At 45.1% G+C, this 14,824-nt stretch overlaps 1 protein-coding gene across 3 annotated transcripts; it reads left to right on the forward strand.

Annotated features, from left to right (window-relative positions):
* Positions 1–970: 970 nt before the first annotated feature.
* On the forward strand, positions 971–14,445 carry LOC147723085 (cerebellin-2-like). Of its 3 annotated transcripts, none has more exons than XM_086965438.1 (4): positions 971–1,213; positions 3,444–3,903; positions 12,575–12,694; positions 13,236–14,445. In XM_086965438.1, the coding sequence occupies exons 2-4, from the start codon at positions 3,559–3,561 to the stop codon at positions 13,431–13,433; spliced, it is 663 nt and encodes a 220-aa protein (XP_086821564.1). In that variant the 5' UTR covers positions 971–1,213; positions 3,444–3,558; the 3' UTR covers positions 13,434–14,445. The 3 variants fall into 3 exon arrangements, with proteins under 3 accessions (XP_086821564.1, XP_086821565.1, XP_086821566.1); XM_086965439.1 differs by having other exon boundaries at positions 1,155–1,386; XM_086965440.1 differs by lacking the exon at positions 971–1,213 and adding an exon at positions 1,898–2,015.
* Positions 14,446–14,824: the final 379 nt, after the last annotated feature.

Below are 14,824 nucleotides of genomic sequence, written 5' to 3' on the forward strand. Positions count from 1 at the left end.
ATCCGTGGTGGCGCAAGGGTATTTCTGCATGTCCCATCTTTATTGGTGCATCCCTGCTGATATTCAGGGATGCGCCAGTCGTCTTAAATTTGCCCCTCATTGTGTGGGTGTCATATTTACTCAATCAGTTAAATATCATAATGGCCAAACGCCAGGTGGGTTAAGAATTTAGGGCCATATTATCAAGAAAGGGCGATACATTCTCACCTCTTTTATCGGCAGGAAACTGCTGCTAAAGCGGCGATAATGGGCTTGCTAATATGCTCTTGTGAATTCACATAGAAGCCCAGGTTCTAGTGTTAACCTGGGCTTCTGTGGAAATTCACAAGGGCATAAGCCCATTATCGCCGCTTTAGCGGCAGTTTCCTGCCGATGAAAGCGGCGATAACATATCGCTCTTTCTTGATAATATGGCCCTTAGACATTGTAAATTAGGTTGAAGTAAAAAGATGAGGGTACTTTGAACGTTACAGAGCAGAAGAGAGAGACCGCTTGTCCGAGAAGTTGAGAATGCACAAGGTTCGAACGGAGAACAGGAAAGGAGAAGGGTTGCGGAGGGAAAGAGATGTAGAAGAGATGAGATGAAGAGCGAGAGAGAATGGGAAGAAAAGAGGACGAAAAGGTGAAAAAGAAGAGAAAAGGAATTAAGGAGAGGGTTAAAAGAAGAGGGAGAAGAAAATAGGAATGCGAGATATAGAGTGAGGCGTTATGGATAGGAAAGGAGAGAAAAGAACGGGGAGAAACAACACGTAACTGGAAGAAGAGAGCGGGGTGATTCGAAAAGAGTGTAGAAGTGGATATCAGTGATAAGAAACAGGAAGACGTTGACAACTTAGAAGAGGGGGTGAAAGAGGGCTGGAAGAACAGTTGAAGGGAAGTAAGAGGGGAGAAGCAGAAGTGGGGGTAAAGCGAAGATAGACGTGGGAAAAAGAGAGAGGGAGAGACTGCGAAGGGCGAAAGAGAGAGCGATGAGACAATCAAGGCGAGAGGAAGACTGAGACATGGAGAGGCAGCAGGGGGGAATGGGAAAAGCATAGGTGAAAAGCGCGGGAGGAGGGAAGAGAGAGAGAGAGTTTGCGATGGGCGGGAGAGATTGAGACGACTCCTGCTCACATTTCCTTTCCGCCAGCACACGCTTTGTTCAGCTCCTACAACGATCCGAGTTCGCACGTCGCTACCTGGTCCCCCCGCTCTCCCAGCATGGACCTCCCAGGTAACGAGCCCTTGTTCTGCGCTTGTTGGCTCAGGCAGGATCCCCGCGCGTCACTCGGGCGTTAACGCTGCACATCTCAGCACAGGGGCACATTCACAGGCTGGTGCTTCAGGGGCAAGGGGCGAGGCAGAGCGCCGGGGCAGGCTGGACAAGCAGTGCCAGCGGCGGAGAAGGTTTGCTGCTAAGAAGCTTTTCTTTCATCTCTCATATCGCCTAATTGATTGAACTGTATAATTAATTAGCTTGTAATGTGTCCCTGGAAATCAGAGTTAAGTGACCCCGGGAATGGGTTAAAATGCAACTTGGCGCGGAACTTTATTAGTGATGAGTGATTTCCCAGAAGGAGAGCCGTTCCCGAGCTGGGGGGTTTGAGGCCGCGGGGCTCGGCTGCAAAGGTCAGTGGTTTGCAGCCGGCTTTGTTTGTGCTGCCCGCGGCATGCGTGTGCAGCCGTGCTGATGCAGCATGTCAGCTGGCATGCACTCGTGGGCACGTGGAAAGGACCCTCGGTGGCCCGCGCTGGCAGGGAGCTGCAGAGCAGGTGCCCTGTCGGTGGGCGCCGTGTGACAGGGCAGGATGCGGGAGAGGGGGGCGCTGCGGACGTCTGCTGTCACCTCTGGGAGTGTCCCGTCCCTTCATTGTCTTGCGCTTTTGTTCGCGTCTAAGCGAAGTTCGAGTTGAGCAGGCACGGGGCTCCGCGGCCGTCCGGCAGCCCTCCGAGCTGGGTCAGACGAGCGCTGGGTGGCATTAGGTGTGCGCTCCCGCCGTTCCTGAAGGAGTCACGAAACTTTCTAGGCGCTCAAGGTAAACGAGCTCATTGAGACAGCGCCCGTTCTTCGGGTGTGTGAGATACATTCTATACAGATGTTGGCAAAGACGCGAACGGGGAATGTGCTGCCTTCTGTTTACGAGAGACCAGGCGAATTGTGGCGTTACGCTTCGTTATATCACTATGCTATATCAGTGTGTTATATAAGGCTGTTATATTTTAGAGGTATATCAGTGTTTATATCAGTATTATTCCAGAGTGCTGTACCTGTTCGCTATAGTATTGTGTTATTTTAATGTAGCGTTGTGATGTACAGGTGTGCTATAACGATGTGTTATGCTCTTATGTGATACTAGTGTGTTATGCAGGTGTGTTATTGCACTGTGTTTTATCAGTGCAGGCGTGTGCACACACACACCTAAATACCGGCATACATACATCATAGCGTTCCACTAATGTGTTATAAACGTGTTTTAGATCACTGTGTTATACACCTGTCTGCTACAGTCGTGCGTTGTTATAGGACAACCCTACAGCAGTGTATATAGTTTATTGTAGGAGTGTGCTACATCAGAGTTCTGTGCAGTCTGATTTTAAGTGTGGTCCAAGAGTTTGTGAACCAATGTGTTACACCAGTCGTCTATGCAAGCGTGTTAAACAGCTTGTTGTATCAGTTTGTTATAGGTACCCGTCTTCTACCGCCTGCTATACAAGTGTGATGTACAAGTGTGTGTATTGTACGCAGGGCAGGGAGTGTTCTATGGGGCTTGAGACTCTTAAACTAACTGGCATACCATTTTTGGTTAGCCCAAGAATAAATATCCAAACGAAAAGAGTTTGCATTTCTTTTACTTCGACCTCTCGTCTTAAATCAGGTAATCCCGGACTAAAAAGGCGTCGAATTAAAGTCTCCTTACCGGTGACTGACACGCTTCTGAGGGATATTTGTACACCCAGAACGGTTTACAGAGGTGCTGCTTTGATTGCACGCGATTCGTTTACAACTCTTTATATGTGCATGTTTCATGGATTACTACAGGAGCACGAACACACGTCCAATAAATGTACACCAGCGTGTGTGGACTTTTGTACAGGAAAGCGCTATCTGGGAATATATTTTCGGTACTGCGTTTAGACGTAGATATAAGCAGACACTGATACACCTATACTTTTGTCACGTAAATGTAAACTTTGTATAGCGATGACCGGGGCATTTCTCTTTTAAACTTTTAGTTTCGCATAGGGATGATTTAGAAAACTGTAAGCTTTTGGATCGTTGCTAAAGGAATTTGTGTTCGTTTTCCCCACCTATAAAATTTCCGGTATGTTAAAAAAGTGGGGCTATTCGGAATGGGGTCCGCTGACGTTTGTGGTGTGGTCGATAGTCATAACCAAAGTGCCTCTTGACACTGTAACACCGTTTGTGGCAGCAGCGATCTGATGCCCCTTCTTTTCTCCCACAGGTTCTGCCCGCCTCTCGGTCTGAGGATTGCCCGCCTGGAGGAGCGCCGTCCACGGGGAGAGAGTCGCCCCCGCTCCGAGGAGCTCGGGTCCGGCAGAGCGCCGGCCGAGGGAAGGATGCCTGCGCCAGAGAGCGGCTCCGCGGAGGCTGCGCGGACCCCGAGCTGGCGCTGCTGCTGCGGAGGCGCGCTGCCCGGGCTGCCCGGGCTGCTGCTGGCGCTGCTGGTCCTCCTCGGCGCCCCCGCCGCCCTTCTCGCTCAGAACGACACGGAGCCCATCGTCCTGGAGGGCAAGTGCCTGGTGGTCTGCGACTCGAGCCCGTCCTCTGATGGCGCCGTCACCTCCTCCCTGGGGATCTCCGTGCGCTCCGGCAGCGCCAAGGTGGCCTTTTCGGCCATCCGCAGCACGAACCACGAGCCCTCCGAGATGAGCAACCGGACCATGACCATCTACTTCGACCAGGTGAGGGGCTGCACTCGGCGCGGGGATGTTGTGGGGCAGGGCAGGGTCCTCCCGAGAGAGTTGCTACCCTATAGGCAAACTTCGGGACACTGGGGCACTGTCGCGGGGCTGCGCCCGGAGAACTGCTGAGTACAGGAACTCTTTACAGGCGCTACAGGCGGAGCATAGTAGCCTACTGTGGCCCTATAAAATGCGTCCCTCCAGGGAAGCTGCATACTACCGTGGCTGTCACAGAGTCCAAAGGGCCCGAGGGCTGTTTTACAGGTGCGTCACACTTAGAACAGCGGTAGAGAGAGTTGCAAAGCATGTATGTGTCAATCTCGTGAAAGGTGCATGACACTGGGGCACTTTCAAAGGGGCCACTCTTCGGAAGACTGCTGGGTGCAAGGGCTGGTTTACATCACAAGCAGTTAACAGCCGGTTTGAGTTTCTGAAACAGGTACACCCAGAAAGCTACAACGTACTGTGGCTGTGCTACATGTGAACGCAGGGAAAGGCGCATGTCGCTGGGACATTGTTGTTACAGGGGCTGCGTCCGATGGGTTGCAGGGTGTGAGTTCATGTGTGTGCATACATTAAGACATGCAGAACTGCGGGGTTTGAGGATTTCTCACAGGGCTCGTACAGAGAAAGCTGTAGTGTCCCGTTGTTGTATTACATGTAAACTCAGGGAAAGCTGCACGACGCTGGGGAATTGTTACAGGGGCCACTCCCGGGGAGACGCCTAGATGTGAGATGTTTACAGGTGTAAGACATGGAGAACAGCAGGGTCAGAGGCTTGCAGACAGGTATCGTACAGGGAAAGATGTAGTGTACTGTTGCCGTGTTACAGGGAAAATCAGCGAAAGCTGAATCACGCTGGGACACAGTTACAGGGCCACACCCCAAGAGATTGTTGTGTGAGACGATTGTTTACAGGAGTAAGGCATGGAAAACAGTAGGGTCTGAGATTCTCTGATAGGGATCGTATGTGGAAAGCTGTAGTGTACGTTGGCTGTGTTACAATGACCACCCAGTGAAAACTGTACCATACTGTGACTCAGTTACAGGAGCCACCTGGTAAATTCACCATGGCAGTGTAACTTTATCACAGGAGCACCCTGGAAGGACTGCTGGCTACAGGCACTGTCTCCCAGGAGCCACCAGTAGACCGCTGTAGTGTACAGGGGCTATGTTCTGTGGTCAATGGCAGAGACCTGCAGGGTACTGAGGCCTTTTGTAGGGACTAGGCGAGCCGCAATGCACTGCGGTAGGCTCGGCGTCACCTTGAGTAGGGGCCCAGTCAGGGGCGTAGCTTCAGGGGGTGTTTGGGGTGTTACCCCCCTAATAAATGTATTCTGTATTAAATGGTTGGGAGCAGGTCCTTTTTTAGTCAGGTATGATGAGGTGTCTTTGGTATTTCGCCTAGGACTTTTACATGCATACAAAGACTAAAACAAGTACACATTCGAACACCCTCGATCTCTCTCTCCTGAAGTTCTTAAAAAATGTTGGTTATTTAAAAAAATATTTTGTTCTAAGTACCACTAACAATCCACACTGCTCTCTCTTTCCACTGCCCCTTAAGCCCCCTGCCTGCCCTGCTTCTCAGATGATGTATGTTAAGCAGATATGCCACCGTGATTGTTGGGAATTCTGACCCCCCAATCTTACTGACCAAGCTACGTCACTTGGCCCACTCTACTGTGAAAAGGGGTAGGACCACCGAGTGAGAGCAGCAATGTCCAGGCACCTTTAGCAGGAAACAGCCAGAACAAGTGCAAGGTCTTGGGACTCTGTCGGGGCCAGACACACAGAACTTGCAGGGCCCTGGTGCTCTGACAAATGGCACCCCGAAAGCAGTAATCTAATGGGGTTCTGTTGCAGGAGACAACACAGAAGAGCTGCCGTTCATGGGGGTCTGTCATGAGGCCACTGCAGCAGAGCAGTAGTGTAATGGGGTATAGCTCCAGGGAAACCATATGTGAGCTTCAGTGTAGTGAAGTCACTTAAGAGGCTACTTCAGCAAACCAGTAGTGTTATAGGGTTGTGTTACAGGGTGCGTCACGGAAGAGCGGCACTCCAGTGGGATCTGTTATGGGGAGGCTTCAGCGGGGCAGTAGGTTAAATGAGACCCCCTGGAGAGCTGCTACGCAGAAGGGCTGTATCACAGTGGACACATGGGATGGCTGTATTGCAGTGGGCTCTTCCATAGCAGTTGAACACACACTCCGTTGGCAGTATACCAGGTGCTTCTGTGCAGTGAGTTGCAATGCAATGAGGCCTGTTATGAGGCTACTTCAACAGAGCAGTAGTGTAGTGAGGCTTTGTTATCGGAGAAACCCAATGAGAGCTGCGTGGTGTTTGTTATAGGGACACATCAGCAAGGCATTTGGCTAATGGGGCCCTGTTATAGGGGACCCCTAGGAAAGATGCTATGCCTTGATGCTGTGATATAGGGGACACCCCCGGGGGCTGCAGTGGGCTCTTCCCCAGCAATCAAACACATACCCTGTTTGCAATATACGTACCTGGGGCTTCTGTACAGGGAACTGGCGGACATTTTGAGGAGCGGATTGTGGTAGTGACCTCTTTAAAAGGTTTGTTGACTCTGAAAAATCTGGTGCTTTTGGGGGGGGGAAGGGAGGGAGAAGCTATCGGATGGGATATTTGAGGACACAACAGCCACACACGGCCTGGTGAAAGGCGCACTATATCTCATAGCGGTAGAAATCTGGGCAACCAACAGACATGGCAGTGAAGGGCCTTCTCTTTAGAGGGATGGATTTTTAGGTTAAACTTGCACTCTGGTAAGCGTCGTGTAAGTGCCTGGTGTCCTATAAAGCCCCACATTTTAATTCTGATCATGCATGTGAGGGGCACATGGTGTTGTTTTTTGCATGCATGCTGACTCCCCCTTGTTCATTAGAGATTTTATGATAACGTGATAGGAGGGTTCTGTGGTGGACCTTTACAACAGAAGCACCCTCAGATCAGAGTAAGGGTTCTCTTGGTGATCTGAAAGACCAGAGTGTAAAAGAGTGATCTTTTGTGTTATTCTGTTCCTTCGTGTGAACAAGGGGAGAGGGTGGCGCGGCACTGTCTGGCAACTGTCGCCCGGAGGGGGTTGCGGTGTAGACCAGTATCTCCAGAGTGATATGGAATGTGCTCAGGGTCTGTTAAACGCCTTTGTCAGGTCCGCCATCTTCCTGGTGAGTAAAATAGGTTTATTTATGTCTGATACCCTGCACTTCCAAAGGATTGGGAGGACATGCAGGTGCAATCCATGGCTGTTGTGAAGCTAATGAGACATAATGGGAAGGCGGATGGGATTAGTCTATTTCAAAGTAACCTTGCTCTTACATTTAGGATTTTTTAAGACAAAGAAGACCGAATGGGCCTGTTCTTAAGCCTGGTCTTTGAGACAGCTTTAAATCATACATAATATTCATGTAGAGAGAAGCTTTTTGTCAGTTGGCTGTATCCATTGGGCTGTTAAATTGTCTTTTACATTTTATTTCTAGCCAACTGCAGTATATTGCATGGGGCAATGGATACGCCCACTTTACCCTTTCGCTCCCTTCTCTTTGAGTGACTGCATAAGGCCCTTGCATATTGTTCACATCCACCTGAAATAGTTCCTTTCTCTTCAGTGATAAAACTGGTTCAAAGTGTGCTTTAATTTTGACTTTTTATTTATTAATTATTTTATCTTATATCACTGGCTATGTATTTTATCTGAACTTTGGGAGCCCACTTAGATGGCAATTTATTTTTGGTCTCTTTTTTAAAGTTGCTGTAATAAAGTGTTTAAGTGATGCTCTTTCTTAGTGTCTGCCTGTAATTTGAGTGCTTGGTTTGTGTGGTGAGTTATTCTTGTCTAGTTTACAGATAATAATATAACAATATGTGTGGCATGACTGAAAGGCTTTTTATATCAAAAAATCACTTGTAAAGCCACCACCTTGGTGGATTTTTATAATTTTACTTGTGATCACATGGCATCCATGTTTAGGTGGCTGCATGTTTTTTAAAATGTATTTTATCTTGTAGCCTATGCTTTTTATAAAAATAAATAAATAGCCAGTGCACCGCTGAGGGCCAAACCTGTTGGCTTTGCCAATGCTTATTTGTTAGAGTAGATTTTGGATGATGGAGAGTAAATCCTCCTGTGAATATACCATTGCAATAGAAACAATGCCACCAAGTTCATCCATACGTAAGCAGGTGCTACAGACCCCGATAGCATGAATGTGAAAGATGAACTATTTCAAGGGGCGTGGGCAGATGTTTTGGTTTGCAATTCTGTGCTGTTTTACATTTAAATGTGCAACAATTCTTAAAACTTGTGACAAAGACCACAGCATAGGTCCTTCTACAACTCTCAATAAAACAGAAAGGGCAAAGCAATTGAGGCCATGGACTGACACAAAAAGGCATGCGTAATTGAAGCATAAATCGAAGATGGAGATGGAGTATACCTTTTTAAAAAAAATTGCAAATCACATTTGGGGGTAAACTCTAAGTAAAAAAAAGCACATCTTTCAAGATATAAGTAGAAAGAAACACCAATTAGCGATGCCCTCTTCTGTTTCAACCAGTGAATGTGCTATCTCCCAGGAGCTTGGATAAGGACATGAGGGATTTGTGTGTGTTTGCTTTCACACTGTCTGTGTTTCCTGTCTTAGCCTGTCAGCCCTTTAAAGGTTGCTGCAGCATAACCTTCTGTAAAGGCAGCCATGCAATGCATCCATCCCATTCGATGTTTTGTATAATTCTTGGTCATAATAAATCAGTTTTTATTATTCAGCCCTTAGACTAAAAGGAGACTTGTGGAACTGGCTCTAGGTGCATATAGGCTATTCGAATTAGAGATATGTCAACTTAAGGGTTCACAACATTTGTTTTCTTCAATTTAGGGCTTAGAGCTGAAACTCTTGTCCCAATGAAGGACTTTAAAACGAATGTTTCCTATTTACATCCCATCCTCAGCATGTGAAAATATTTCACCGCCGTCCGTATTTAAAGGACTTTTACATTTTGCTTCAGAACTAGTTGGAAAAATAGTGCAGAATCTTGCTAGATTTGACACCTGGCTCGGATGTTGTACTTCACTTGGTAATTTTGAACTAGAGGATTTGTAAACAGTGTTTCATTGAAATAGACCAAGTAATTAAATGCAACCGAGAAATGTTCTGCATTGCTTCAGTGCATCGCTGGTGCAGCACTGTACTTGGCACTGCTAGTTTTGGGGTCGCACTGGTAAACTTTACATTGGTACAAATCCATCTCTTCATGTCTAGGATTTTTTGTACTTTTACAGTTTCTTGTATTCCAATGACATTAGCGCTTCAAAGGGGGGTTGTCACTATTTTTGGGACAATGGATAGCAAACAGTGTATTTGCACAACGAAGTAAAATAGAAAAAAAACATATTTTTCTCGAATTAACTACCCTAGCAGATAGAAATGTTTTTGTTTAATTGCACGACCTATCAAGGTGCGCACACCAATGACTCACCCAGAAGCATAACAATGAAAAAGGTGAGCACGCAAAAATCTATGAACATTTAACATATTGTTTTCATTTTTTACTGTATCTACTTCTCCGTTTTTGTAATTGTAAGTAGAAAACGGTTGTGAGACGAGGGCACCTCTGTGCAGTAGGTCGAAAAAGCACAGCACAAGCTAGATTCCTTCTAAGCTTACTCTGCCTTTTGTTTTTCGGTCAATGCTTCCAGCATAAAGACAATGGCGCTGAAGATGATTAATGAAATAATATTTCTTGGGCTTCGAAGTTTAAACCACTACCCTAAAATACGCATTGCTCTCGAATGTTATTAACCAGTTAGGGCAACGCTTCCTCCAATACACAAGTGCAGAAATAGCCATACAATGCCACAATCAATAGTTGGACTCCTATTTTTTTTTTGAGATGGAAGAAATTGTTGTAATTACATTTCAGATTTCCTGGCTTTAAAATGCATTTACATGCATGCATATCTATAATTTTCATTTACATGTCTTCCTACCCCCCCTCCTTTTATTCCCTAGGCACTAGGCATGTGTTGTGTGTGACCAGTTAATATTTCAGTCATGCCATGGGAAATTAACAATGTAAGACTTCATGAAGCAATCAGTATGGTTTCAGGGCACGTTGATGACAAAAGAATGAATGATTCGAATAGGAGTAACTTGCATGACTTACAATAGTTGAGATGTTCACGTATCAGGGTATAACAAAGGAACCTGCAGCCCCTGTGGAGCGGGCAGGGCAACCTTTCAAGGGGTCTCCCAAACCTTCATGGGGGGCCCGTTCAGCCCAAGGCAAATGAATATCTGTGAGATATGTGAGACTCAGGTGACCCATATTAACATTTTTTTTTGGGGGGGGGGGGAGTTATATAGCACAAAATCGACCCAAAGGTATCAGAGCGCTTTACATGAGCACCAGCAGCCGCGGTCCGTGGAGGGAGTTCCGGTGGGGCAGGCGGGCGGGGGAAGGGCAGGGTGGGGGGTGATAAACTCCGGAATATGGATGATTGCAGGTAAGTAACCAATTACATTTAAAAAACGAATTTCGTTCTGTGCCCTGCATCTCAGAATGCGATGCAGGGCACAGAACGAAATTCGTTTTATTAATTTAATTGGTTACTTACCTGCAATCATCCATATTCCGGTGTTTATCACCCCCCACCTTGCCCCTCCCCCACCCCGCCTGCCCCACTGGAACTCCCTCCACGGACTGCGGCTGAGCACCAGTTGCATTACAGATGGGTTCATTCATTTTATTTTTGGTCACGGGGAGATTAAGTGATTTGCTCAGAATCACAGGATGTTTCAGCCTCCCGCAAGACTCAAACCTGGTTCCCCAGCATTGAAATCAGCCACTCTAGCCGTTAAGCCACATCATCTCCCCATTCAGTGGAGGTGGGGGGCATGTCTCATTCTTCAGGGGGGGGGGGCATCATTTTGCATTACAACACTGTCACATATCCCATTTAAAACGATGAATTATTATTTGAGACTCACTTACATCTAGGCAGTTAGAATACATACAAAATGAACAGTTTCAACCACATGCAAATTGTATGTCAGGTTATTTCGCTGGAGCCCGTTAGGCAGCCTTAGGACCACTTCAGTGTGCTGCTTACTCTCACAGAAACGAGAGACAAGGTGAGCAAGGATAATTATGACTAGAAACTGACAGCTTGAAGACAGTGGTGATTTTCACTGCCTTTCTGACTTTCATTTTTAACATCATTTTTTTTATCCCCCCAAAAAAATAATAATAATAAAGTGGCATCTTTGGCAAAATAGTTTTTTTATGTTGCATGCCAGCAATGAAAATTAATTTGGAGTAAATGTTAACACATGCACTCCAGACATAGATTGAAAAATCGTACAATAATGTATTTTTCGATTCTGAGCTGTCTGCTGTGTAGTGATAGATATAAAGCAGCTACCCCGCTATCGTGTAGTTATTTTATAACATCTCGGTAGCTAAAGTGGCCTTTGCATAATAGTTATAAAAATAGTTTAATCGCATGTGTTCTGACACATCAGGTTCAGACTCAGTGTTCTCATATGACAGGCTGACTGACACATTACATGTGTTCTTTAAAAATGTAGGCAACATCCTCCGGAAACTGAATCTGGCCTCCAAACCGTAATCAAACGCAAGCTATCCATTCGAAACTTCTCTGTGAGGGCGACATTACCTGCAATGACACTTGTCTTTTTTGTCCTCTTATGCAACCCTGATACCCCCCTTTATGATTATTTGGCGCTTAATGTGCACAGCAATGGGATTTCAGATTTCACGCGAGACCAACTACTGTGAACACGTCAGCAGTTGATAGCGCTACATTAACCACAATGCCGATGCGTGTAATATTTTTCACACTCTTCCCCACATTTTTGATATTCACCACTATTGTCATGTTTTTTGGCGAGCTCAATGAAAGAGAGCAAGAATTGATAGTGCCACACGTAAATATGTGGTTCACACAGTAGCATTTGCTAGTCGGGGTTAGACCATTGATAAAACAATGTTACCTTCTAACCAAACGTTTCACTCAATTACTCAGCATGACTGAAATTTGTAGTTTTATCCGGTGTATGACATGATCATATGTGCAACATCCTTTGCATGACTTGGTTCTCAACACCTTGCTACTTATGTAACACTTGTCAATGTACACAGTTCAATGTTTCTGCAATCAAGTGTAGAGGTTGTACACTCATTGTGTGTGTGTGTGTGGCATGTATCTGTGTGTGCGCCACTATGTTATGTGTCTCCAATGAGGCCTGCTTTAGGGCAATTAGGCAAGGGAGTTGCTTGGAAAATACCAGACTCAGATGTATCATATAGGACCTACATGCATGATCATTTTACCTTAAGCCTGGGGTTACGGATGTCGACATTTTTCTTCGATTAAGGTCGCAAAATGCTTTCTTGCAGTCCTGTTGTTTTTGCACTCATCTGTAAAACGCTACATATTCACACAGTTTTACTTAATACAGTCAAGTGTGTGTCTGTCTTTTTTTTAAAAACTACGTTATTGTAATGCCAAACTAAAAAAAGTCGATCCTCACAATTTTGTTGCAAGCCATGTTCAAACAACAGATACACTGTGACAAGATTGCACTATTTCGTGCATTAATGACTACTCCTGTCTTTTCTTCCCCAGGTATTGGTTAATGTAGGCAACCATTTTGATCTAGTATCCAGCGCTTTTGTGGCACCACGAAAAGGCATATATAGCTTCAGTTTCCATGTGGTCAAGGTCTACAACAGACAAACCATTCAGGTGGGTGATGAGATCTCACTGCAATTTAAAGAAAAATATTACAGCTACTAGTTATCCCCTAGTCAATGTAACAAGCCTTGTTACACTTCACCCTTGTCAGTACAACATGCTGTTCTCTGTCCAAAGGGATACTAGAGACATCTCAAAAGCATATACTTATGTTCGGATCCACTTAAACAATAAAGATATTTTTGTGGTAATCTAAGAATACATTTATAATACAGAACATTATGTGCACCAATCAAATTCCTTGGCACTGTAAAACATCTTAATGGCAGATAATATATACTGGTGTGTAGTGTATGAGGAAAACATTCAGTCAATGTCACTGTATAGCATTTGACTATTCACAAGGCATGTTCTTAATGAAGCAGAGTTGATAGACTTATGTTACACATGCCTCATTATAGTAAGGACGATGCAATTCAATATTTATAAATCTCCGCGCAGGCAGCTGGGAAGGCTGACAGTATCCTTGGGAAACATATGCAATTTTTATCACGCAATTATATTAGTAGTTTGACACTGTGCTTCTTTCTAGGTCAGCCTAATGCAGAATAACTATGCAGTTATTTCAGCATTTGCGGGAGATCAAGATGTGACAAGAGAAGCTGCCAGCAACGGTGTCCTGCTGCACATGGAAAGAGCTGACAAAGTTCATCTCAGACTGGAAAGGGGAAATCTTATGGGAGGCTGGAAATATTCAACGTTTTCTGGGTTCTTGGTCTTTCCGCTCTAAAGAAAACCCTGAGAGACCGGCAAGAGCCAGACGTTGGGCAGGGACACATGATTCAACAATGAATGAATCCGAGACCCCGGCAGAACATGGCAATCATTCCACTAAACCCAGGCAACCGTCCAAGTTGACAGAATTACCATCTAACTCGAATATTTACTTTGAATATTGGCATTTCTTCAGGAACCACCACCTCCAATTAGTCTTAGACCGCAGTGATCTTTAGGATAAATGAAGTAAGCAACCTGGGAAATTTGTACCTGTGATTGTAAAGTCAATTTCGGATTTTATTGTTGGAAATCATAGACTTTTTCCATTGTCGGTCTGAGATAAGTACTCGGATCACCGCACTTGATGTCAAGAATCATAATCAGAAGAATTGAGGACCTGATTGAGTGTTCTTGCAATGCTTTCTTTTGTGTTTGTACTGTATAGCCTTAAGACACGAATGGCTTCAGTCTCAGTAATGTATCTTTTTGGGAATAATGAACATTACTGTGTCAAGAAGTGCTTTATCAAGAGAAGCAAATTTTGCACGATTGGAATATCCTACAGTAATACGTTTTGTGTCGTTCGTGTTTCCCTCGACATTTCTTTTTTTGGCGGTGCTGAAAGAAATGTAATCTAGATTTATCATTAAAGCAAAATATATACCTGTAGACCAAGCAAAGCTTACCAATGCACCACTGCCCTTTCCTGGAAAGATGACTCTGAAATTCATGGAGAACAATGCTGATGATTCAATTTTGAATTTGGTATAGGTTACCACTGCCCAAATGTACTACCAAGCCAAATTTGCTTATGGCCACAACACTCAATATGTATAGGGTTCTTGATAATATTGCCAAATGAATCTCTCCTCTTTCCATCCCTGACTGTATTGGTAGCTGTATCTAGTGTGTATAGAAGTGTTGTTCACCACTGCTTGAGCCAACCTTGTGAGAAGACCAAGGCGCTCACACCAGACTCCCCTTTCCTCTAAATGAAATAAAATATATCTTTATTACAGTATTCACATTCTGTGCATTGTTTTGAGATACACCCTCAATATTCCCATACTTCATTTGAACACTTTGAGCTTGATAATGAGTAGGATGGTTCCCACACCTGGTAAACGCTGTCCTCACCAGGAGAAAGAGCTAGCAGTTGCATTCAGTACCTCTTATTATACGTTTCTATTTTTTTTAAAATAGGAGTTACATGTGTGTATTGGTGCTTTCAACATCCTATTTTGTATATCAAAATCTTTGGTAACTTCCAATGCTTTCCCTGTTGTAATTCACCAAGGGAAAATTGTGGGGGTGTGGTCATTACCAAACATTTTCGAATCTTAGCCCACGTGCAAAGAGGGTTAGCCCAGAAATTGACAATGTCATCTGACTTATAATTAGGGC

This window comes from Lissotriton vulgaris, chromosome 4_1, assembly GCF_964263255.1.
Source record: "Lissotriton vulgaris chromosome 4_1, aLisVul1.2, whole genome shotgun sequence".
In the NCBI taxonomy this organism is placed as follows: Eukaryota; Metazoa; Chordata; class Amphibia; order Caudata; family Salamandridae; genus Lissotriton; species Lissotriton vulgaris.

Coding starts and splice junctions, on each gene's coding strand:
- LOC147723085 (XM_086965438.1), top strand. CDS start 3,559: ATGCCTGCGCCAGAGAGCGGCTCCGCGGAGGCTGCGCGGACCCCGAGC. Junction 3,904..12,574: donor TGACCATCTACTTCGACCAG/GTGAGGGGCTGC, acceptor TTTCTTCCCCAG/GTATTGGTTAATGTAGGCAA. Junction 12,695..13,235: donor ACAACAGACAAACCATTCAG/GTGGGTGATGAG, acceptor GCTTCTTTCTAG/GTCAGCCTAATGCAGAATAA.